The sequence below is a fragment of the Geotrypetes seraphini genome, chromosome 3, assembly GCF_902459505.1.
Source record: "Geotrypetes seraphini chromosome 3, aGeoSer1.1, whole genome shotgun sequence".
Lineage (NCBI taxonomy): Eukaryota > Metazoa > Chordata > Amphibia > Gymnophiona > Dermophiidae > Geotrypetes > Geotrypetes seraphini.
The window spans coordinates 228,637,087-228,659,812 of record NC_047086.1 but is presented as its reverse complement, the minus strand read 5'-3'; the positions used below and the strand labels follow the sequence as shown (position 1 = coordinate 228,659,812).

Here is a 22,726-nt window from a genome sequence, read left to right as displayed (position 1 = left end):
CTTTGATTATAATACACGTATGATATGCTTCCATTATATTATGGGTGGATTGGGAGGGTGGGGGTGGGATTTAAATTTATATATTTATGATGATAATAAGAAAGATTTTCAAGTGATCTGTATGTCAATTGTTATATTATTGTACACTTCTTGTGAGATGTAAAAATGAATAAAGATTTTGAAAAAAAAAAAAAAAACATTTTTAAAGTACAGGTTGGATATTTTTTGTTTGTTTCTTGATAGGTTTGCCAGCAGTAATGTGATGAAACCCTATTTGTTACTACTGAAAGGTTACCAGCAAAACAGTGCGTACACCAACCATTGTGTGGTAAAGCTGCTGCACCGTGTTGCCTATGACCTAAAGATGGAAGCACTTCTCTTCCAGCTCTCTGTCTTTTGCCTTTTCAACCGCCTGCTTTCTGATCCTGCTGCTGGTGCCTACAAGGTAAGGGAAAAGGATTCATGAGGACATATTATTGCTGCTTTTCAATACCTTAAAGAAGGGGATTTGCTTCAATGTAGAAGTGGGGAAGTAGTTTAATAGCTAATGCACCAGACTGCATCTCCCAGGGCAAATCACTTAACCCTTAATTACCCCAGTTAAAAAATAAGTATCTGTGTATAAATCATTTTAATTGTAACCACAGAATTGTGGTATATCAAATTTCATCCCATTTCCCTTTTCTTTCTTTCACATTAATTTGTTTTTGTGCAGGTAACTGAAGAAGAGGGGGGGGGAAATCTTTGAGTTGTATGGGCTTTTTGATTCTTTTCATTTTCTCTCTCCACCCATTCACAATCTTCATGCCAGGAGCTGGTTACCTTTGCTAAGTACATCCTGAACCGATTCTTTGTGCTAGGAACCACTAACAAGAAGGCCTTTGTGGAGCTGCTGTTCTGGAAGAATGCTACGATGATACGTGAAATGGTTGAAGGGTATCGTCAGTCGGATGACAGGTGAGGCCAAGCAGACTCTGCAGTGAAAAAGCAGGGAATCAATTTCATATTGTAAGAGCCAACTGTGGTGCATATGAAGGAGCAGAAGATCATTGACAAATGGGATGTGTTATCGAAGAATGCGGTATTCTGAGCACTAGTTCTAGCTGTGGTATAGATTGAACAGGCACATGCAGTGACCCTTATACACATTCCCATTCTGAATTGCATACAAAGGGTGGCTTTAATGGTTTTTACTTGTTTAAACCTTAATTTAATTTTAAAAATCTACATTTTTCTTTATAATGGTTTTGACTTTTGTTCTAAATGATATTCAGTTGTTTGTCTTATTTTTTTCTTTACTTTTCTTAATTTTACACAGTGATAATCGCAAGAACTTAAAGTGGAGCCCGGCAGAGCAGCAACAGCTGCGGGAGCTTTACCTGGAATGCAGAGAGGTGGAAGGTGAGGTGGGGGAGGTTGCCATAGAAAACTACCAAAAACTAGGAAATCCTACAGAGTGTAGTTGATAGATTTCCCTTGTAAATGTTTACATGCTTGAGGCAAGTGTGGAGCCTGGATTTTTGTTGCATAATAGTGCATGAGCATGGAAGTGTATCCTCTTATAGCTATGGCATTAGCCCTTTGGAAGCTGCAGGCTTCTCCTCCCCTCCCTCTCTATTTTGTGGAAATACACAGTCCAGTCACATTATTATGACCACCGCCTACCTTTTGATGTCAGGGATGTACAGGCAATGAACAAACGCATGCATCGTGCACAGACTTTGTGTGTGTGTATATATAAGGTTGGATGTCAGCAAGTTGCCAATATAGCAAACGTGGCTGTTGTGGGGGAAAAGTGCGATTTAACAGACATTGAAAAAGGCATGATCATCAGGAAAGGGTGTCGGTATTTCAGAAATGGCAGAGTTTGTGAACTGTTCACAGACTGCTGTGGTTAAAGTGTACCGCGAGTGGAAGAATGAAACCTTTTCAATGACCCTATGCGGTAACTATGGAGCAGCACAAGCCATCGATGTGAAAGGTGAACATTGACTGCGCAGGTCGGTGTGGGCCAATCAGCACACTACTGTGGAGCAACTCGTGTCCAAATGAACCAGGGGGCTTCCAGAGGTGTCCAAAATGATTGTGCAGCGATCCATGTTGCAAATAGGCTCTGGAGCAGACTGCTGGTGACTGTACCCATGTTCACAAGGGTTCATGGCAAAATACAGATGCAATTTGCACAGGAGTATCAAAATAACGGTAACATGCAGTAATAAAAAATATAACTTAGCTCAAATATGGTACAGATGGCAGGATGGCATGCAAACTCCGACTCACATGATGCACCGGGCAGGGCCTAAGGCCTTGGAAGCATTACTGAGCACCCCTCCTGTTCTGTTACAAGTACGGGGAGGGAACGGGATGGGGGCATCCCTTGGGTGGCAGGAGGGAGTTTGCATTGCCATTTCTTTTTTTTGTGGGGGGGAAGTCGGGAGTGGTACAGATGGCAGGAGGGAGTGGGAATCCCTCCTGCCATAGAGGTGCCAATGGGCATTGGCTTGCACCAACTGGCAGAGGGTTGCCTTCACCGATGAGTCACTTTTTGAGCTCCATCAAACAGATGGGCTTTGGCGTGAAACTGCCGAGAACAAACACCTAGCAACCATTGTTGGATGTAAGCAAGTTTATCCCAGGACAAGCAGGCAGCATATTCTTGACTGATGGGTGACGGCACCGACGGAGCCCCGGTACGGACAATTTTAGAGTGATTGCACTCTAAGAACTTGGAAAGTTCTGGTAGGCCGCACCGCGCACGCGCGAGTGCCTTCCCGCCCGACAGAGGCGCGCGGTCCCCAGTTTCTTAGTTTCCGCGGAGCTAAGAAGACGCGTTTTTCAACGGCTGTTGAAAATTTTTCTGACTTGCCTTCCCGCTCGCGTAAACCTTTTTGGCTTTATTGCTTTTTTTCTTTTCTTTAATTTTTGTAAAAAAAAACAAAAAAAAAAACTTTTCTTTTTTTCGTCAAATTTGGTTTTTCCCCGGCGGGGCCTTCTGCCACCATCGAGGCCTCGGCCTTCGATTTGGCTGAAGCCGTTTTTCCTTTCATGCCCCCTCAGCCAGGGTTTAAAAAGTGCCAGCGGTGTGCTCGGCCTATATCTCTCACGGACCCACACAACTGGTGCCTACAGTGTTTGGGTCCTGAGCATCAGGCCTCCACCTGCACCCGCTGTGCCACACTTAAAAAACAAACCTTGAAAAATCGCCAAATACAACAGCGATTACTGTTCGGTGCCGAGATGTCCGACCCCGTTCCATCGACTCAGGCTTCGGCACCAGTTCAGTCGGCACCCTCTTCTTCGACGCCGCGCAACACCGCACCGGCGTCCCAGCATTCAGGTAAGCCGGCTAAGAAGCCTTCCCCGCTGGAGCGTCCTCCGGTCTCGAGTGCAGTGAGCCCAATCCTGCCGACTGTGAGGCGCCATCGGAAGCGCTCCGCCCCTATTGAGGTGAGTCCCTCGACATCGGGCTCCTCATCTCCGGGGCGTCGAGCGGCACCGCAGGTACCGCAGAAGAAAAAAGCGGTACCGGTGCCATCCCTTGATGACCGTATTACGGCCATTCTCCAGGTGCAGCTCAAGGAGCAATTACAACAGCTCCTTCCAGCTATCCTGGCACCGAACCTTCCGGTGCCGGTCTGCACTGAGCCGGTACCGATAGTGGAACAGCCTGTGCTGTCTGCATCCACTGTTTCAGTACCGCTCCACTCGACCTCATCGGTGTCGATGCCAGTTCTCGCACCGGAGCCGAGAGCTCAACATCAGTCGGTGCAGACTTCGGCACCGGTGCCACCGATTACATCTCCTGGCTCGGTATCGATGAGGTCGGGTAAGTCGGTGCGCAAAACCCGACACGTAGAACCATCTACTCCAGAGTCCCGGGACCGTACTTCCCATGTCAGGGATCCTGATCTGTGGGGAGATTCAGAGGAACCCTTTCTCTCTGAAGGTGAATGTTCCTCAGATGAGGATGATTCTGCTGTACCTGACCCGTCCTCTAGGCATGACACTTCATCTTTCTCCAGTTTTTTGAAAGATATGTGTGACTCTTTGTCTATTCCTTTGGAGGCTGAGTCCAAAAAGTCTAAAGCTTTTTTGGATGCCCTTGACTTTGACCAACCTCCAAAAGAATTTTTGAAGCTCCCTCTTCATGACATCTTGAGGGAGACTTTCTATAAGAATTTAGAGACTCCCTTAACGGTTCCAGGGGCCCCTCGTAAATTAGACTCTTTATATAAGGTAATTCCCATTCCTGGGTTCGACAAACCTCAACTTCCACACGAATCTTTACTTGTCGAATCTACCCTTAAAAAATCTTCAGGAGCCAGTGTATATGCTTCTGTACCTCCTGGCAGAGAGGGTAAAGCCATGGATAAATTCGGTAAGAGGCTCTACCAAAATGCAATGTTGGCAAACAGAGCTGGTAATTATGCTTTTCATTTTTCTTTCTATCTTAAACATCTCCTTACCACCATGGCTTCATTTGAGAAGTACCTTCCTCAACGTAAACAACAATCCTTTCACCATTGCTTGTCGTCTCTTTTTCAACTGCGTAAGTTCATGGTTAGGTCCATTTACGACACCTTCGAACTTACATCCAGAGCGACAGCAATGTCTGTGGCAATGCGTCGCCTGGCCTGGCTTCGGGTATCCGAACTTGATGTTAACCATCAAGATCGGTTAGCCAACGCCCCGTGCCTAGGGGATGAGCTCTTTGGGGAATCCATGGACTCGACCACTCAAAAGCTCTCTGCTCATGAGAAAAAGCCTCCTCCAGCAAGGCCTTTTAGGCAGCAATCGGCCTATCAACGCCGCTTCACAGCTCGCCCATTACCAACAGCTGCTCAGCAACCCAGGCGTCAAAGGCAGCAACAACGTCAGCCTCCCAGACAACAGCAACAGCAGCAACCTGTGAAGCCACCTCCACAGCAGAAGACACAGCCCTTTTGACTTAATTCTCCAAAGTATAGCCAGTACTCCTATATCTGCTCTCCTGCCTCAACCTATAGGAGGTCGTCTTTCTCTGTTCCTCAGCCGGTGGGAAGTTATTACTTCGGACCAATGGGTCCTCAACATCATCCGCCACGGCTACTCTCTCAACTTTCAGACTCTTCCGCCCCAAAGCCTGCCAAAAGAGTCTGCTTTGAACAGTCCTCAATCTGCCCTCCTTATTCAAGAAGTTCAATCCCTCCTCCTTCTGAACGCTATAGAAGAAGTTCCTGTAGATCAAAAGGGGCAGGGATTCTACTCCTGTTATTTTCTAGTTCCCAAGAAAACGGGAGATCTCAGACCAATCTTAGATCTTCGCGATCTCAACAAACATCTGGTAAAGGAAAAATTCAAGATGCTTTCTCTAGCCATTCTTTATCCTCTTCTCAATCAAGACGACTGGCTATGCTCCCTCGATCTCAAAGAGGCATACACTCACATACCGATCAACATAACCTCCAGACGGTATCTACGCTTCATGATCAATCATTGTCATTACCAATACAAGGTGCTGCCCTTCGGTCTTGCCTCCTCTCCAAGGGTGTTCACCAAATGTCTTATTGTGGTAGCTGCATTTCTACGCTCTCACCACCTTCAGGTATTTCCTTACCTGGATGACTGGTTAATCAAGACCACATCCGCTCAAGCAGTACTCCTGGCCACCAACCAAACCATCCTGTTTCTGCAACTTCTGGGATTCGAGATCAATCTACCCAAGTCTCATCTCATCCCCACTCAAAGACTTCAATTCATTGGAGCGATACTGGACACACTCCTCATGAGAGCATTTCTGCCATCCAACCGTCTTCAGACTCTTCAGTCTCTATGTCAGCAGGTGCTTCCACAACATTCCATCTCGGCCAAGCAAATGATGATACTCTTGGGTCACATGGCATCCACAGTCCATGTCACACCCCTCGCACGTCTTCACCTGCGCACTCCTCAATGGACCCTTGCTACTCAGTGGTCCCAAGCGACGGATCCTTGCTCACGACACATATCTGTGACATCATCTCTTCGTCAGTCTCTACAATGGTGGTTGGTATCCTCAAATCTATCCAGAGGTCTTCTGTTCCATCTACCTCCTCATCAACTAGTCATCACCACCGACGCCTCTCCTTATGCATGGGGAGCTCATTTGAACGAGTTCCAAACTCAAGGCCTTTGGACAGCCCAGGAAAAGAAGCATCACATCAATTTCCTGGAACTCAGAGCGATGTTTTATGCCCTCAAGGCCTTCCAACATCTTCTCTTTCCTCAAGTCCTCCTGCTGTGCACAGACAATCAAGTGGCGATGTACTACATCAACAAGCAGGGTGGGACAGGCTCTCGCCTCTTGTGCCAGGAAGCCCAGAAAATTTGGGCTTGGGCCACAGATCACCAACTATTCCTGAAACTATCTACATTCAGGGAGAACAGAATTCCTTAGCGGACAAGCTCAGCAGAATTCTCCAACCTCACGAGTGGACAATCGATCCTTTCACTCTACAATCCATCTTCGCTCAATGGGGCACTCCTCAGATAGACCTCTTTGCAGCTCCTCACAATCACCAGCTGCCCCTATTCTGCTCCAGACTCTACTCTCCTCACCGTCTGGCAGCGGATGCATTTCTCCTCGACTGGTCAAATCTGTTCCTGTATGCTTTCCCTCCTCTGCCTCTCATGTTGAGAACTTTGTTCAAGCTCAAAAGGGAACGAGCAACCATGATTCTGATTGCTCCGAGGTGGCCCAGGCAGCATTGGTTCTCCCTTCTACTTCAACTCAGTTCCAGGGAACCTTTTCTTCTTCCACTGTATCCTTCTCTGCTTACGCAGCAGCAGGAGACCCTTCTACATCCCAACCTCCAGTCTCTGCACCTGACAGCTTGGTATCTCTCGGGCTGACCTCTCATGATACTCTTTTGTCTCAGCCTGTTCGTTCCATTCTTGATGCCTCCAGGAAACCAGCCACTCTGCAATGTTACCATCAGAAGTGGACACGATTTTCTTCCTGGTGTCTTCTTCATCAACACTTCTTCATCCCACTTCCCTGGCAGTGGAGACATTGTTGGATTATTTGCTTTCTTTGTCTGACTCTGGCCTTAAGTCTTCTTCCATCAGAGTCCACCTCAGTGCCATTGCTGCTTTTCATGAACCGGTCCATGGAAAACTTCTCTCAGCTCATCCCCTGGTGTCCAGGTTCATGCGGGGTCTTTTCAATGTGAAACCACCTCTTAAAGCCCCTCCTGTTATCTGGGATCTCAATGTGGTTCTTTCCGCCTTAATGAAGCCTCCATTTGAACCTTTGGCTACCACTTCTTTCAAGTTTCTCACTTGGAAGGTACTTTTCCTTATTGCTCTTACCTCTGCCAGGAGGGTCAGTGAGCTACATGCACTAGTTGCAGATCCACCTTTTACGGTCTTTCATCATGACAAGGTGGTTCTGCGTACACATCCAAAGTTTCTCCCTAAGGTTGTCTCTGAATTCCATCTCAACCAATCTATTGTTCTGCCTGTCTTCTTTCCGAAACCTCATACTCATTCTGGGGAACAGGCTCTACATACTTTGGATTGTAAGAGGGCTCTAGCTTACTATCTAGAGCGTACGAAACCCCACAGATCAGTTCCCCAACTCTTTCTGTCCTTTGATCCGAATAAATTGGGACGTCCTGTTTCTAAACATACGTTGTCTAATTGGCTGGCAGCGTGCATTTCATTCTGTTATGCTCAGACCGGACTGCCACTGGAAGGTTCTGTCACGGCCCATAGAGTCCGAGCAATGGCAGCATCTGTAGCTTTCCTCCGTTCCACTCCTATTGAGGAAATCTGCAAGGCTGCTACTTGGTCCTCAGTTCATACTTTTACATCTCATTATTGTCTGGATGCATTCTCCAGACGGGATGGACACTTCGGCCAGTCTGTTTTGCAAAATTTATTTTCCTAATGGCCAACCTTCCCTCCATCCCTCTTTTTGTTAGCTTGGAGGTCACCCATCAGTCAAGAATATGCTGCCTGCTTGTCCTGGGATAAAGCACAGTTACTTACCGTAACAGGTGTTATCCAGGGACAGCAGGCAGATATTCTTGCGTCCCTCCCACCTCCCCGGGTTGGCTTCTTAGCTGGCTTATCATAACTGGGGACCGCACGCCTCTGTCGGGCGGGAAGGCACTCGCGCGTGCGCAGTGCGGCCTACCAGAACTTTCCAAGTTCTTAGAGTGCAATCACTCTAAAATTGTCCGTACCGGGGCTCCGTCGGTGCCGTCACCCATCAGTCAAGAATATCTGCCTGCTGTCCCTGGATAACACCTGTTACGGTAAGTAACTGTGCTTAGTGGCAACTGCATTATGGTCTGGGGAATGTTTTCTTGGTATGGTCTGTGTCCCTTAATACCTTTGGAAGGCGCACTCAGCCAATGTGTCTCTCTCCATTCTTGCTGATCAAATACACCTGTACATGTTGACGGTCTTCCCTGTGGCTGATGGGATCTTTCAACAGGATAGCGCAACATGTCTTACCACCAGAATTGTTCATGAGTGGTTCACAGAGTATGACCAAGACTTCGAACTACTTCTCTGGCCTCTGAATTCCGCAGACCTTAACCCAATTGAGCACATTTAGGACCACCTCAATCAACATGTTCGATGACTGGATCCACCACCACACATCTGTCAGCAGCTGTTGGATGCACTGCATTCTGCATAGCGCCAGATACCTCTTGCAACCACCCAGCATCTTATTGAGTCACTCCCACAGTGTCTGGCTGCCATGCATGTTGCCAGAGACAGTTATTCTGGATATTAGCAGGTGGTCATAATAATGTGACTTGAATGTGTATATTAAAATAACAGGGAAAAGAGGGTGGGCTGAGGAGGACAGGGTGGACTGGCTGTGGGGTAATTTCTTGTTGGTTGAGTTTGGATTGTAAGAACTAACACCTGAACTCATGCTGCTTTGCCTGTGTTGTATTTCTTGGGGTTTTGGTTTCTATGTTACTGTAAAAATTTTGTACCAGTGTATACATGCTTGACTTGTTCTTTTGAATAAATCTTTAAAAAAAACCGAATAGCAGGAAAAGCTGCAAATGGTAAAGTATACTGGGGAAACTTCACCCCTTTTTCCTCATCCAGGTGAAGATGTCATTGATGCCATCTTGGTTCGCCTGAGGCCTTTGAGCTGGACCAGAAGACAGGTCATTAACCAACTGGTAGCAATGGAGCTGGCAGGCAGCGTGAAGGACTTCAAACGAGAAAAGTAAGTACCATATATACTCGAATATAAGTCAATCTGAGTATAAGACGAGGTATCCTTTTTCCCCCAAAAAAGGAGGAAAAAAAGGGGGGATTAATATTCACGTGCCCTGCCCCCCACCCCGCTAGCCAGGCTCTGTAATCAGCCCCCCTTATTCCCTGCCAGGCTCAGCACCCAGCCCTTCTCCCTCCCTGCTGTGCCAGGCTATCCACCCTGTCCCCCTCTCTCCTGATGTCCTATAGGCCTCCACTGGGCCTGCCGTATGACCTGGTGGGCCAGAACAGGAGGGATTACTGCTGTCTCCTGTCCCGGCTGACTCTGCCAATTTTGTTTTACTTTCCTCCCGCCTCCCCCTGTGTACCTTTCTGAATCCCTGGTGGTCCAGCAGTGTACCGTGCAGGAGCAAGCTTTCCGTGCTCCTCCCTGGTGCTGAGCCATTTGCTTAATGACTGCTGCAAGTTCTCATGAGTCCTGCGAGAACTTGGAGTACCCATTCAGCGAGCGCTGGGCAGGAGTGAGGAAAGTTCGCTCATGCTCAGTACACTGCTGGGTCGTGAGAACTTGAGGCAGCCATTCAGGGGAGGGGCTCAGCGTGGGTAGGAACACAGAAAGCTCGCTCCTGCCTGGTACACTGCTGGCCTGCGAGAACTCGAGGCAGCCATTCGGGGAGGGGCTCAGCGTAGGGCCCACCAGGTGAGCTCATTGTTCAGGAAAGTTCGCTCTTGCCCGGTACACCGCTGGACCACCAGAGATTCAAAAATGTACATGGGGGGAGGTGGGAGGGAGGTAAAAAAAATTGGCAGAGTTGGCCGGCACAGGAGACAGGAGGGACCCCTCCTGTCCCAGCCACCGTTGAACCACCAGGTCTCACGGCAGGCCTGGCAGAGACCTGCAATAGATTCGGGAGGGGGCCGGGACCTGAATATAAACTGAGACCTCCATTTTTTTGGCCCCAAAATCTCAGTTTATATTTGAGTATATACGTTACTGGGAGAAGGGTGGACAGAGTCTAGTGCTGCAAGACTGTACTTCAACGCAAAACCTTGCCCATCTGCCTGAAAATATTTATACAGTTGTGTACAGATCCATTAACAGTAATGGCAGAAGGAATCTTAACTCATTGTCTGAGCAAAAAATTCTAAACTGAGTGTGGTTTTGCTTAAGTATTTTAATAAATACAAGCATAGATTAATTAAACTTTATTGACTTAGATGGAGAGGATGTAGAGAAGTGAAATGTGCTAGCAGTACTTGTAGAGAGTGAAGGACTGGCATACCAGGGCAATAGATGTCTTTCTATGAGCCTGAGTGAGGCATTGCTTGGTCAGTTTAAGGGCATTAGTTGATTGACTTGGGTGAGGAGAAGTTGAGAATAATTTTGAACTGATGTATAGAGACATTTAAATAATTAAAAGTTATAGATGTGCAAGTTACAGCTATTTTTCAGTGGAAAAGAAGTTAATAAAACTAAGGGTGTGATGTGGATCTCTAAGGGTGTAAATTGAGAGCAACTTTGGGGAGTTGGGGTTTGTTTGTTTTTTCTTTTTCCATGGAAAGAGTGTGGATGCATGGAATGCCCTCTTGGAAGATCTAATGAAGACAAAAGCAATGAAATAAAAATAAATAAATAAAAAGCAATGAATAAGCATAAGGATACGTAGGGCTAGATTCACTAAGCAAACCAATCGTGTACCGATCAGTTTGTGAGCCCTTTGCGACCCGATTTCCCTCAGACCTGATTCACTAACCTGTGTAGCGATCTGATCCTGATCCGTGCATGCAGATGAGGGGAATCGGCATGCAAAGCAGGAAGGATGCGATTCACAACACTTTTTTCCTGACACACCGACTGGCTGGCCAATCAAGAACAAGCGACTGGTAAGTAGAGAGTTGCGCGGGGACAGAAATCCCACCCGTTCCCGCCAGGATCCTCTCCGTCCCCACCCATCCCCGCAAGGAATTACCTCCATCCCCGCTTGTCCCCATAAAAAGCAGCAATTACTTCTGATAGGATCATCAATTCCACAGTTTCTTTTGTGTTTGCGCTGCTGTTTTCCTTGTGGAATCTCTTTGGTGGAACCCTTTTTTTGTTTTCTGTTCAGGTAATTAACTTATAAACCCCCTCTTTTGCTAAGGCTGACGTGTCCATTATATTATATGGACGAACCCTGCTTCCATCCCCATGGGAGTCTCGTGGGCCAGAGGGGGTCCCCGTGGGAGTCCCGTGGGTTGGGGGTGATTCCTGCGGGACCCCCGTGATCCCCGTTCCCGTGCAGACCTCTACTGGTAAGGACCAGTCGCTTGTGTAAAAAACTGCTCTTTGCCCCGATTCTCCTGCTTTGGCCGCCCTGCTTTCTGCCCCAATCAGGCTTCTCTGCCCTGCTCCCCGGCTCTCTGCCGCAACTTGCTCTCTTCCTGCCCTGACTCTGTAAAACTGCTAATAAAATGCATAGTTTAAGATGACATTCCTTTCTAGAGTACAGCAAGTTCTTATAGCACAGGCTGAAGCAGAAAAGATCCGTAAAATTGGAGAGGCAGAAGCTTCCGTCATTGAAGCAATCTCCTGTTCTCTGCCTGCCCCGATTCTCTCTGCCTCTCCTGCTCTCTGCTGCCCTTTCCTGTAGCACGAGCCCGTGGTTTTAACCCGCTTTAAACCCTTGGGTTAAAACCACGGGCTCACACTGCGGGGAAGGGCGGCAGAGAGCAGGTGAGTCCGGGCCAGTAAAAAAAAAAAAAACAAAAAACCAGACAGCAGACACATGCGCAGACCATCTACAGGCAAAGTAGATGGTCTATGCATGTGTCAGGTTCGCTACCTAGCGATCCATGTCGGCGGATGGGGGCTTGTCTCCGATCGCCCCCATTAGAATATTATTGGTTGCAGAATCCATCGGACCTTCCCGGATAGGACACAGATCAGTCACGATCGGGCAGGTTAGTGAATCTAGGCCATAGTGGCAAGAGGCTGGAAATGGAGCACTGTGGTAACTTGCATTGAATATCAATTACAACCCTAAAAAACAATGGTGCTGCTTTGAAGGTTAGATGAGGGACATAGCAGAAAGTGAAGAGCACGTTGTGTTCCATATGGGAGTTTGTGCGTGCATGTACCAAAAGTGGACAGATCGCTACCTGGAAGATTGGGTGCCATTTTGATCTTTATTTGCTCTTTTATTATGAATATCACATCAGATTATCTTACAGAAAAGAAAACAATAACTAATTATGCCATCCATAACAAGTTTTGAGGATTTAAAAAATATTATGGTATGCTCATAAAAAATAAAATGACCACAGGTATGAAGAAAAATCTAATCAGTCTCTCTATGCATTTTTAATCACCACACACTTAAAATCATTTTCATGCAAAATCACCATTTGTGTAATCAAAAGCCTTTTGTGAATAATAAGAAATAATATTTCACCTACATGGCCTCAACACAGACCATGTTTTGCGAAAGCTGCTTCAGGAGGCCACACGTATTAAAGTTCATATCCTGTGTGCATTCCTATAAACATAAAAGTGCAATCAATGTTCATACACTATAAATGCACAGAAAAATAATATATACTTCTATAATTGACTAAACTGAGTGTCTCAAGCCTGAAAGGGTGTACCTAATTTTTCTCAAAGCCTAAAGGTAAAAGGAGTGCAAACAACCAGCCATGCCCTTCTTTTTCTGTTTTTTTTAAGTTCTTTATTAATATTCCTTCAATCGAAAACAAATACTAAATCCTGTTTTTTGATTGCAACGTAAACAAGCATTTAAAAACAGGGGCAACTACTTGGAACTAACAAGAATGCTTTTTTACAAAAAGGGTGGTAGATGTGTGGAATAGTATCCTGGTAGAAGTGGTGAAGACAAAGACTGTGTCTGAATTCAAGAAAGCGTGGGGCTGACACCTGGGATCTCTTAGGGGAGTGTAGGAGGTAGTAGATGCTTGGATGGGCCATTTGGCCTTTATCTGCCGTCATATTTCTATGCCTTTACATTGGTCATTTTAGCTGTTCAGAAATCTGCTTCTTGCTACAGAGTAGTCCAGAAGGGCTCCCATGTGTGTAAACTGCTTCCCCAAGGTAGAGTCAAGATAAATAAATTTTCGCCGGTCCATTGATACTTAAGCAATCGGAGCGCTATCATGGTATATTGGGGAGTCTGCCAAGAGCCAACATTACAGACTACTCTTTTATCCCAGGAGAAGCAGGCAGCATATTCTCATGTATGAGTGACGTCATCCACGGAGCCCCGATGCGGACAGCTGCGTAAGCAATCTTGCTTGAAGAACTTTAGAAGTTCGCAACTGATCGCATGCGCGAGTGCCTTCCCGCCCGACCCAGGGCACGCGTCTTCTCGGTTCTCGTTTTTCTGCAGAACTAAGAAGTCGGCTTTTCTAATGCTCTTCATTTTTATTTCCTTGCCTTCCTGCTCACACACATATTTTCTTTCTAAGTTTATTTCTTTTCATATTGTTTTTCATTTTTTTAAAAAACCCATAACCATAAAGTTTTTGTTTCCCTCACTGACTTCTTCCCAGCGAAGCTTCTTACACTGTCTCAGCCTCAGATTAAATTTTGGCTGCGGCGGTTTCCTCGTCGATGTCCTGTTTCTTTTGGGAATCTTCAACCTGTCTTCAAGAACATTGAAGGTCTATGTCGCAAGTCATTGTCATTGAGTCAATTCGTGCCGACTTTACTGTGACCATCTAGCGTTTCGCCTAATTTCACAAGGGTTGCATTTTATACCTAGTTGGGTGAGTCGCAACACTTCATGTACCGGCAAGCAGGCCTTATAGGTACTAGTGTCTTACATCTGCCACCAATATCAAAGCCGATTTCGATGGTGTCGATGTCCATGCACCGCTGTCCATTATGCTGATGACCAAACATCGATCTCCATGCACCGATGTCCATGGTGACGGTCTAAACACTGATGTCCATGGTGTTGATGTCGCTACACAGATGTTCATAGTGACGATGTTGCTACACTGATGTCCATGGTACCAATATCCATGCTGTCGATACACTGATGCTGTGATGGTACTGATGCTTGTTGAGGGTATCGTGGGTATAGACGGTACCGGGGGTACTGAACTATATTCAGTTTCAGACAACTGGATTTCTCATTCCTTCTAGTTTTCTTCCTTTCCCATTTATTTTTTCACTTCATTGGACTGTAAGAAAAACCAAAAAACCTCAAAATGCATGAGGGTGTTGATATTTTTTTTCTGATCCTTACCTAACATGTTGGATTCTCTCTGGTGTTAAGATCTATATTTGGTAGATTACTTCAAGATTTGGGCCCAGACCGCTGTGTGGGATTTTATATGCACTCTGCCTGCATCATTTACCAAACCATCGTCTTCAGGGAAGACATTGCCATTGTAGGTGTCGACATCGACTGCTGTCCCAATGTCCAAGTTGATGTCATCTCAGTCAAATCTTCGCTGGGAGTACACATGGTACAAGTGGTATCTGAGGCCTTTGTGCTGACTTCACATCTTAACAGCATTGTCAGTAGCTATGTGACGGATGCCGTGGTTTAAAATTATGGATATGGATCCTAATTTCCACAACAGAATGACGAATATCTCGTATCTTGAGGACAAGTTTTTTCCCTAGAATCAGACTCCAAGTTTGCCAAGAAACATGGAGACATTCAGAATTAATCATCCACGGAATTGCTTCAGCTACCCATAGACTCTGGTTCTTGACTCTACCCTGCAGTACGTCCAGGGCGTGCAGTTTGACATGGACTTATATCAGAGCCTCCCATCAGTATATAGCCTGTAGGAGGAACTCTCTGTTTCTTCATCATTGTATTCAGGCATAGTATAGCAGTTTACAACCTGTCGGAGGAACTCTGCTTCTTCAACCACTAGTTTCAGGCATGATGTTGCAGAGCCCTCTATCACTATACAACCTGTGGGAGGAACTCTCGGCTATTTAGCTTCCACGCCAAAATGGAAGTGGTTGTTTCTTTTTCAGACTACTCAGAAGAAACATTCTGCATTACCTGTTCCTTCCAAGCCACAACACTCTAGGGGGCGTTATCTTTCTTCCTTCATGCTTGAGGATTCAGACATTCATTTTCATTTCAAGTGTGAGAAGCAATAACTGGAGGGCTTAGAGTTTCCACATCCCTCCTCAGGAATCACTTAAATTGTCCATACATGGTTTTCTTCACTGTCTGAGCCAGTTTCTTTTCCTCATCCTCATCCTCATCCTCCTACGAAGTCACTTAAGCTGCTTATGAGCATCCTTTTTGAACAAATTTGCATATTTCATACTCTGTTCAGCAGTTCCTGCTACACTGAACTCTTGTTTTAAGATAGTTCAATGTAAAGGTTTTGAGAAACCTCAACTTTACCACCAATCCTGTGTTTTCGACCAGGTCACCATCTGATGTTTTGTTCTTCAGTTGGACCTTCTTTTGACTTGATGTGCAAAAACTACCAAACTAGTTCTCCGCCCTTTTTTTCTACCCTGCGATAGATATTGCTTTCATGCAGGATCAACTGGGTTGTTTTTAGTCAAGCTTCCACTGTATCACTAATGTTAGCCTGTGTTTGTTCTTACAGGCATTCCATTACCTCAATGTTTTTTCTCCTGTTTATCATAGCCCGGAGGTTTGGGAGTGGCTATTGGGGAGGTGGAAGCCACTACATCCTTTTTAGGTTTTTTTTTTCCTTAATTCTTCAGTGAACACCAGGGACTTCATTTCCCTTTTCTTTATCCACAAACAACATACTTGTTCTACTGTATATCTTCTATTTCCCTATCTGATCGATGGCTTATACTCTTTCGATCTCAGGGAATTTATTTCTTTATCAACCCTGCATCTAGACCATATTCATTTTTATCTAAATTCTGGGGTTGTCCCCTGATCATGTGGCTTGATCAGTATCTTATTGGCACAACAGGCTCTCTTCTCTCAGGGTGTTTTTTCATTACTCAGTAACACCAGCACATTCTATCTACATTTGGCCGTTTCTGACCCAATGCTTCTACTCTATGCATAGAGTACCTGGCCTTCGCAGTCCATATGATTCCCTTTTCAAGGTTTTCTCTGCAGTCCAGCGAGTTGTTTCTTATTACGTGACTCCTGGTCACGAATTACTAAATCTATTATGGCTAAGCTCATTGCTATGCTCTTTGCTTCACAATCTTGTTTTCTCAGATCGTCGAGTCCATGCGGACCTTCACTTACTGATTGGTTATATTACCTAACCAAGTGGAGCGCTCTTGCTGTTTTTAGCTAACAAAAGCTTTAAACAGTTTGGTATTAGACACTTTCTTACAGCAGTTTTTTCTCAAAACTGTGTTTTCCATTTTAGGGAGTGTGATTTTTCCTGGCAGCCACGCTTCAAAAAAAAAAGAAGAAAGGTTTTTTTTTTGTTTCATCTTCATGCCTGGACTTTAGGTTCAGCAATTCTCCATTTCATTGCTTCTATATGGGAAACTTCGCAAGTAGTTTTTCTTGTGCCTTTCCTTGCTGATCATTTCATAGTAACATAGTAGATGACGGCAGATAAAGACCCGAATGGTCCATCCAGTCTGCCCAACCTGATTCAATTTAAATTTTTTTTTTTTTTTTTCTTCTTAGCTATTTCTGGGCAAGAATCCAAAGCTTTACCCGGTACTGTGCTTGGGTTCCAACTGCCGAAATCTCTGTTAAGACTTACTCCAGCCCATCTACACCCTCCCAGCCATTGAAGCCCTCCCCTGCCCATTTCACCACAGCTTATGAGTTTCATCTCCTACAAGTAGCCGTTGTTCTCTTATACTAGTCGAACAAGTTCCATCTGTGCCTAGTCGTCCTTTTTCTTTCTGACGCTTGTCCAGTTCAAGTGGAATTTTGCCACCATGCTTCCAGTAGCTCCTTGGTAGCTCAGATGGCCTTGAATTTATTTTCTTTTCAACTTGGTTGATGTCAATACCTCTGCTGATCTTTCCATCTATTCTTATTCAGAGTCAAAGTTTGGTCTAAATTCCAATCTTCAGCTCTACCTCCCACAAATTGCTATTTGACTGATTTCAGCTGTTCCTCTTTTCTCTCAGCCTATTGCATTCATATTCACAGCTTCCAATATTCCTGCCATTTCGCAGTATTTCCAGCAATACTTTTGACACCTGATTTCTCTGATTTTGACTTCTTTCCTCCATTTGTTGGATTCTGAGCTCAAACTCACTTTTTATAGAGTTCGTTTTCGTACTGTTTTGGCCTTTGTCGGCCAGTGGATGGTACATTTATTTCTGCTCATCCTTGCATTTCTAGATTTATGTAAGATCTTTTCAATGTACAAGAACTTTCTAGTGGTATGGGATCTCATTGTGGTTCCTGTTCACTTACGGAAGTTTTCCTTGGATCAATGTCTTCTGTTCCCTCCTTCAATAGTTCTCCTCTCTCTTGCATTTCTGCCAGAGGAGTGAATGTACTTGAGCCATGAGTAACAAATCTACATTTTACAGTCTTACACGACAACAGTGTGCTTCACACTCATTCACAGTTCTTATCGCTGCTTGTCACTGATTTCAAACTTCTCATATTTTACTGATTTTTTTATTCCAGTCAATTGATTGTACTACTTCTATTTTTTTTTTCTTATTCTTATCTAGGAGAATCTACTCTTCCTACTTTTGCTTGCACTCGGGCATTAGCTGCTTCTTTGCAGGAGACAATATCACACAGCTCATCTCTACAACTTTTTGTCTCTTTTGACATTAACAAGTTGGGGCATCCTGTTTTCAGGGGTCTTAATATTCAACCAGTTGGCTGCTTGCATCTGATTTTATTATATTTTGGCTAGACTGTTCTTAGTCAGTCAAGTCCCAGTTCTTCAACGGTTCTACTTTGATTTAGAATAGATGAAGCTGCTCTTTTTTCTCCTCGGTTCATTTCTTTCACCTTCATTCTTGTCTGGAACTTTTGTCCAGACAGTATGGGCCTTTTCAGCCTCTCGGGTTTTCAAATTTGATTTTCTACAAAGCCAACACTCCCACCATCCCATTCTGGTTAGCTTGGAGGTCACGTGAGAATATGCTGCTTGCTTGTCCTAGGATAAAGCACAGTTACCGCAACAGGTTTTATCCAGGGACAGCAGGCAGATATTCTCAGAACCCCTCCCCCCCCCCGGTCGGCTTCTTAGCTAGCTATCTCAACTGAGGAGATGCGCACCCTACGTTGGGTGGGCAGGCACTCACGCATGCACGGTGTGGTCAGTCACAAACTTTCTAAAGTTCTTCAAGCAAGATTACTTGTGCAGCTGTCTGCATCGGGGCTCTATGGATGACATCACCCATACGTGAGAATATCTGCCTGCTGACCCTAGATAACACCTGTTGCGGTAACTGTGCTTTCTCCTAATACATCTTTTTACAGAAAATCCCCATAGACCTATAGGGAGTCAATAATACAACTCCAAATTGTCCAAATTACATCAGTGCAGAGGGACACCAGTGACAACACCACTGTTGTGATACTATAGTTACAATTTCAGCCAAGAAAGCTGAAATATCTATCGTAGAGTAGCATTAGGCTGATGGCATTTCAAATACTGATCATTCTGCCAAAAAGTGGCCAGAAATGCTCTGTGTGGAAAAATGTATAGACGAAGAAGAAACTTATACTGTATTTTCCATAGCAACGCGTTTTTTGACAATTTCCCAGCAGCAGTAAGACAGCGTTTGATTGTTCATAGATGAGCTCATGCATCATATTTCTGTTCTCTTTACTAACATATAACTCACAATTCAAATCTTTCAATTTGTCTTGCATATATTTATGATAGCATTTCAAAGGAACCAACATCTAGACATCCAAGCAATAAGTCTCTATCAAGAGCTCCTGGATTTCTAATGTTAACAAGCTGGATGGCAAAGTGGCCACATGACTTACTTGCTTGTAACTAAAAAGATCCCACTTCTCCACAGAGATGGGAATGGTTTCGTACAACCCACTTCAGTCATCACTTATGAAATATAGTGTATCCTGCGCTGTTTCCAGTGTTAAAATGCCAGTCCAGTGAGGCCTGGAAAAAAGTCTCCATTACTGCAAATTGGCAACAATAGATGCACATCAGTCCGAAGCTCCAACATTCTTCTTACCCTGCACCATTCTATACAAAGGGGAGTACAAAACGTAAAAAAGGCGCCAGACAGATGTGAACAAGACAGGCTGTAGAATGTAGTACATAATTAAAATGTTTGGGGTGCCCAAACCTTATCTCTACAGACATTACCGAAAAATGAGCAGCATCCCTGAGCCCCCACTCTTTTTAAAACAGGGTCATGTGAGTGGATGAACAGCCAAAAAATAAAAAGGAAAGCGCAACTTTAACCAAAGAAAACTATTGATGTCCCATAAATCACATGAATGTCCAGGTTCAACCCCTCGGATTCAATGTTATTCAGTCAAAATACCTTGCGCTGTTCTTTGTACCACAGGAAGTGGGGGAGATTACCTTCCCATAGTAATATAGGTGCCTCAAGTACAACAAATTGGAACTCAGAAAGGGTGTGTGTCATATTTAACCAGTGATGGACAAGGAGAACTTCTTTTGTACCAGTGTGTATGTAGCTTAAATGTTCCTGAATTTTAATGTGAATGGACCATATTGTGTGGCCAATATAAAGCTTAGGTTTCGGGCATATAATCATGTATACAATCATTTTTGAAGCACAATATGTGGATCCCTACAGGTGGATGTTAATATAAGGCACAGAAAGTTGTACTTTATCACTGACAATAACACGATGATATACAGAACAGTGACTGCACACTTTATGACCACTCGTTCTGCTCAGGTTTGGCAACAGGAACTGGATGGTAATATGGCCTTGTAAGATGTTCCTTTAAATTGCATCCTCTAGCAAAGAAAATCTAGGTGAATCGTGAAGTACTTTATGCATTTGTAACACATGCCAATATTGCTTAATAATGTTTTCAAAACTTGTTTTGGATGACATAAGTAGTTATTATTTTTTGCTGTGGAATAGCCTGATGTGATATTCATATATGATTCCCCCAGAGTAATTGATCAAGTCTCCCTGTATTTTGGGGTTTATTGTGACTAGCAGGGGTGTCAGGCTGCTGTTTTGGAAGTTTGCAAACCAGTCAGGATTTAAGGATATCCTTAATGAATATTCTAGTACAATAGATGTGTCATTCTGGACGGATAAGTAATATCCCCATGCTCGTGAGCTGTGCAGAAAGAATCCATTCCAGCTTTTGCATTCCTCCTCCTTCACTAGAAGGCTCAGCTCCCCCCTCCAGTTTTTCCTTTAGCATGTGAGTCGGAAGGAGTCTTTCTGATCTGCTTTGTATATTTCTTTATTTTTCCTGTCTTTTTTTCACAAATTTTAACAGCTTTTGGTGTTCAGAACTCCCCTTATTGAGAGTTTAGCTCTGCCTGCGTGGAGGAGAAGCAGCCAATCCCTCTGTGATATCTATTGACCAGCCTGCATAAATTTTTCTGGAGCTTGGACTCATCTTGTAGCATTGCTCGCCTACTGCATCGCAGGGGCTTGCGTACAGGCTGTTGGGCATCTGTAGGGGGCTCAGCAGGGCTCCTCAGGGTGCTGACTGCATTTCGCCTCACCCCTTTACGTGTGTGCAGGTTCACGGGGGTTTCGGGTTCAGTCAGACATTGGACCGACTAGCAGCATGAAGATTCAGTATTGGAGGAGTGGTCCATTTGAGGCAGTGATTTTTTTTTTTCTCCAAGATCCATCAACCTTTGGAGCTGAGGTAGCTGCAGCACATTTCCAGCTCAGGTCACAGTGAGTAAGCATCTACAGCCTGGAATTCCCTGCACTCACATCTCCGGGAAGATATCCCATTAGATAAATTTAAATCCAACTTAAAAACTTTCCTTTTTAAAGATAAGTAAACGCTAGACTGCAAGACGAAGGAAAAGCATACCCCTTACCCATTCCCATCTTTCCAGAACACAGAAAGTTTGAAATTTCATGTCCTGGAAAACCATTACTAGTTCTTGGCTCTTCCCTTTGGGCTGGCAACAGCACCTTGCACATTATCCAAGATGATGGTTGTGGTAGCTGTCCATCTACACAAGACAGGCTTGCAGGTTCATCCATACCTGGATGACTGGTTGATCAGAGCTCTGTCATTTCCGGAAGGGGAACAAGCGGTAGCTCATGTTGTCCGGATCTTGCAGAGCCTGGATTGGATAGTGAATTTCTGAAAGAGCCAACTGATTCTGTCCAAATCCCTGAAATACCTGGGAGTCTTCTTCAACATAGCAGGTCATGTCTATCTTTCTGTGTCATGCAGACAGAAGCTTTGTGCTCAGATAATGAGTTTGTTGGCCAAACCAGCCCCATCCACCTAGCACTACCTACAAGTGCTAAGATCCATGGCAGCTGCAATAGACATGGTCCCATGGGCAAAGGCCCGCATGTATCTTCTCTAGAGCATGTTGCTGTCGCTGTGGTCACCTCAATTCGACTCCCTGCAGAGGTTTCTACCATGGACTCTGGAAGCTCAGGCCAATATGGACTGGTGGCTCCACCCACAGTCATTATCAAGGGGCATGCCCCTCAGAATAGCCTTGTAGGTAATTGTAACAATGAATGTCAGCCTGTTTGGTGGGGGGCTCATTGCAACAGATGCCCAATCCAGGGACATTAGTCAGCCTCGCAAAGGAAGTGGTTGATCAACAGATTGGAATTTCAGGCCATTCAATTGGCGTTGCAGAGGCTGGAAAAGAGTCTGGAGAGACAAGTGGTTTGAGACTTCTCGGACAATGAGTGGTGTATATCAGTTGCCAGGAAGGCACCAAGAGTTCACAGCTGAGTCTAGAAGCTCACTTACTGCTCAGGTGGACGGAGCTTCATCTTCAGGCTCTCTCAGCAGTGCATTAAGCAGTTGTGGACAATGTCCAAGCTGATTTCCTCAGCAGTTGGACACTGGATCAAAGAAAATCGAAGCTGTCTGTAGCAGCCTTCCAATCCATTGTTTGTTGCTGGGGTTGCTCAGCGTTCAATCTGATGACAACTGTAAGAAACAGGAAAGCGGATGCTAGGGTCCACCTTGGGGGTTGGCACCCAAGAAAGGGATCTGGGTGTCATTGTAGACAATACAATGAAACCTTCTGCCCAATGTGTGGCGGCAGCCAAGAAAGCAAACAAGATGCTAGGAATTATTAAAAAAGGGATGATTAACAAGACTAAAGATATTATAATGCCTCTGTATTGCTCCATGGTGCGATCTCACCTGGAGTATTGTGTTCAATTCCGGTCTCCTTATCTCAAGAAAGATATAGAGGCACTAGAAAAGATTCAAAGAAGAGCAAGAGCGACCAAGATGATAAAGGGGATGGAACGCCTCTCATAGGAGGAAAGACTAAAAAGGTTAGGGCTCTTCAGCTTGGAAAAGAGAAGGCTGAGGGGAGATATGATTAAAGTCTACAAAATCATGAGTGGAGTAGAATGGGTACAAGTGGATCAGTTTTTCACTCCATCAAAAATTACAAAGATTAGGGGACACTTGAT

General features: G+C 44.9%; 1 protein-coding gene across 4 annotated transcripts in view; it reads left to right on the top strand.

Annotated features, from left to right (window-relative positions):
- The window catches only part of TIMELESS (timeless circadian regulator), a 154,843-nt gene that overhangs the window by 92,959 nt on the left and 39,158 nt on the right, over nucleotides 1–22,726 (top strand). For all 4 annotated transcript variants that reach the window (XM_033937325.1, XM_033937322.1, XM_033937321.1 and 1 more), the window contains exons 19-22: nucleotides 244–445; nucleotides 812–957; nucleotides 1,319–1,401; nucleotides 9,094–9,217. In XM_033937325.1, coding sequence (XP_033793216.1) covers nucleotides 244–445; nucleotides 812–957; nucleotides 1,319–1,401; nucleotides 9,094–9,217 — 555 coding nt within the window. The remainder of the gene's footprint in view (nucleotides 1–243; nucleotides 446–811; nucleotides 958–1,318; nucleotides 1,402–9,093; nucleotides 9,218–22,726) is intronic.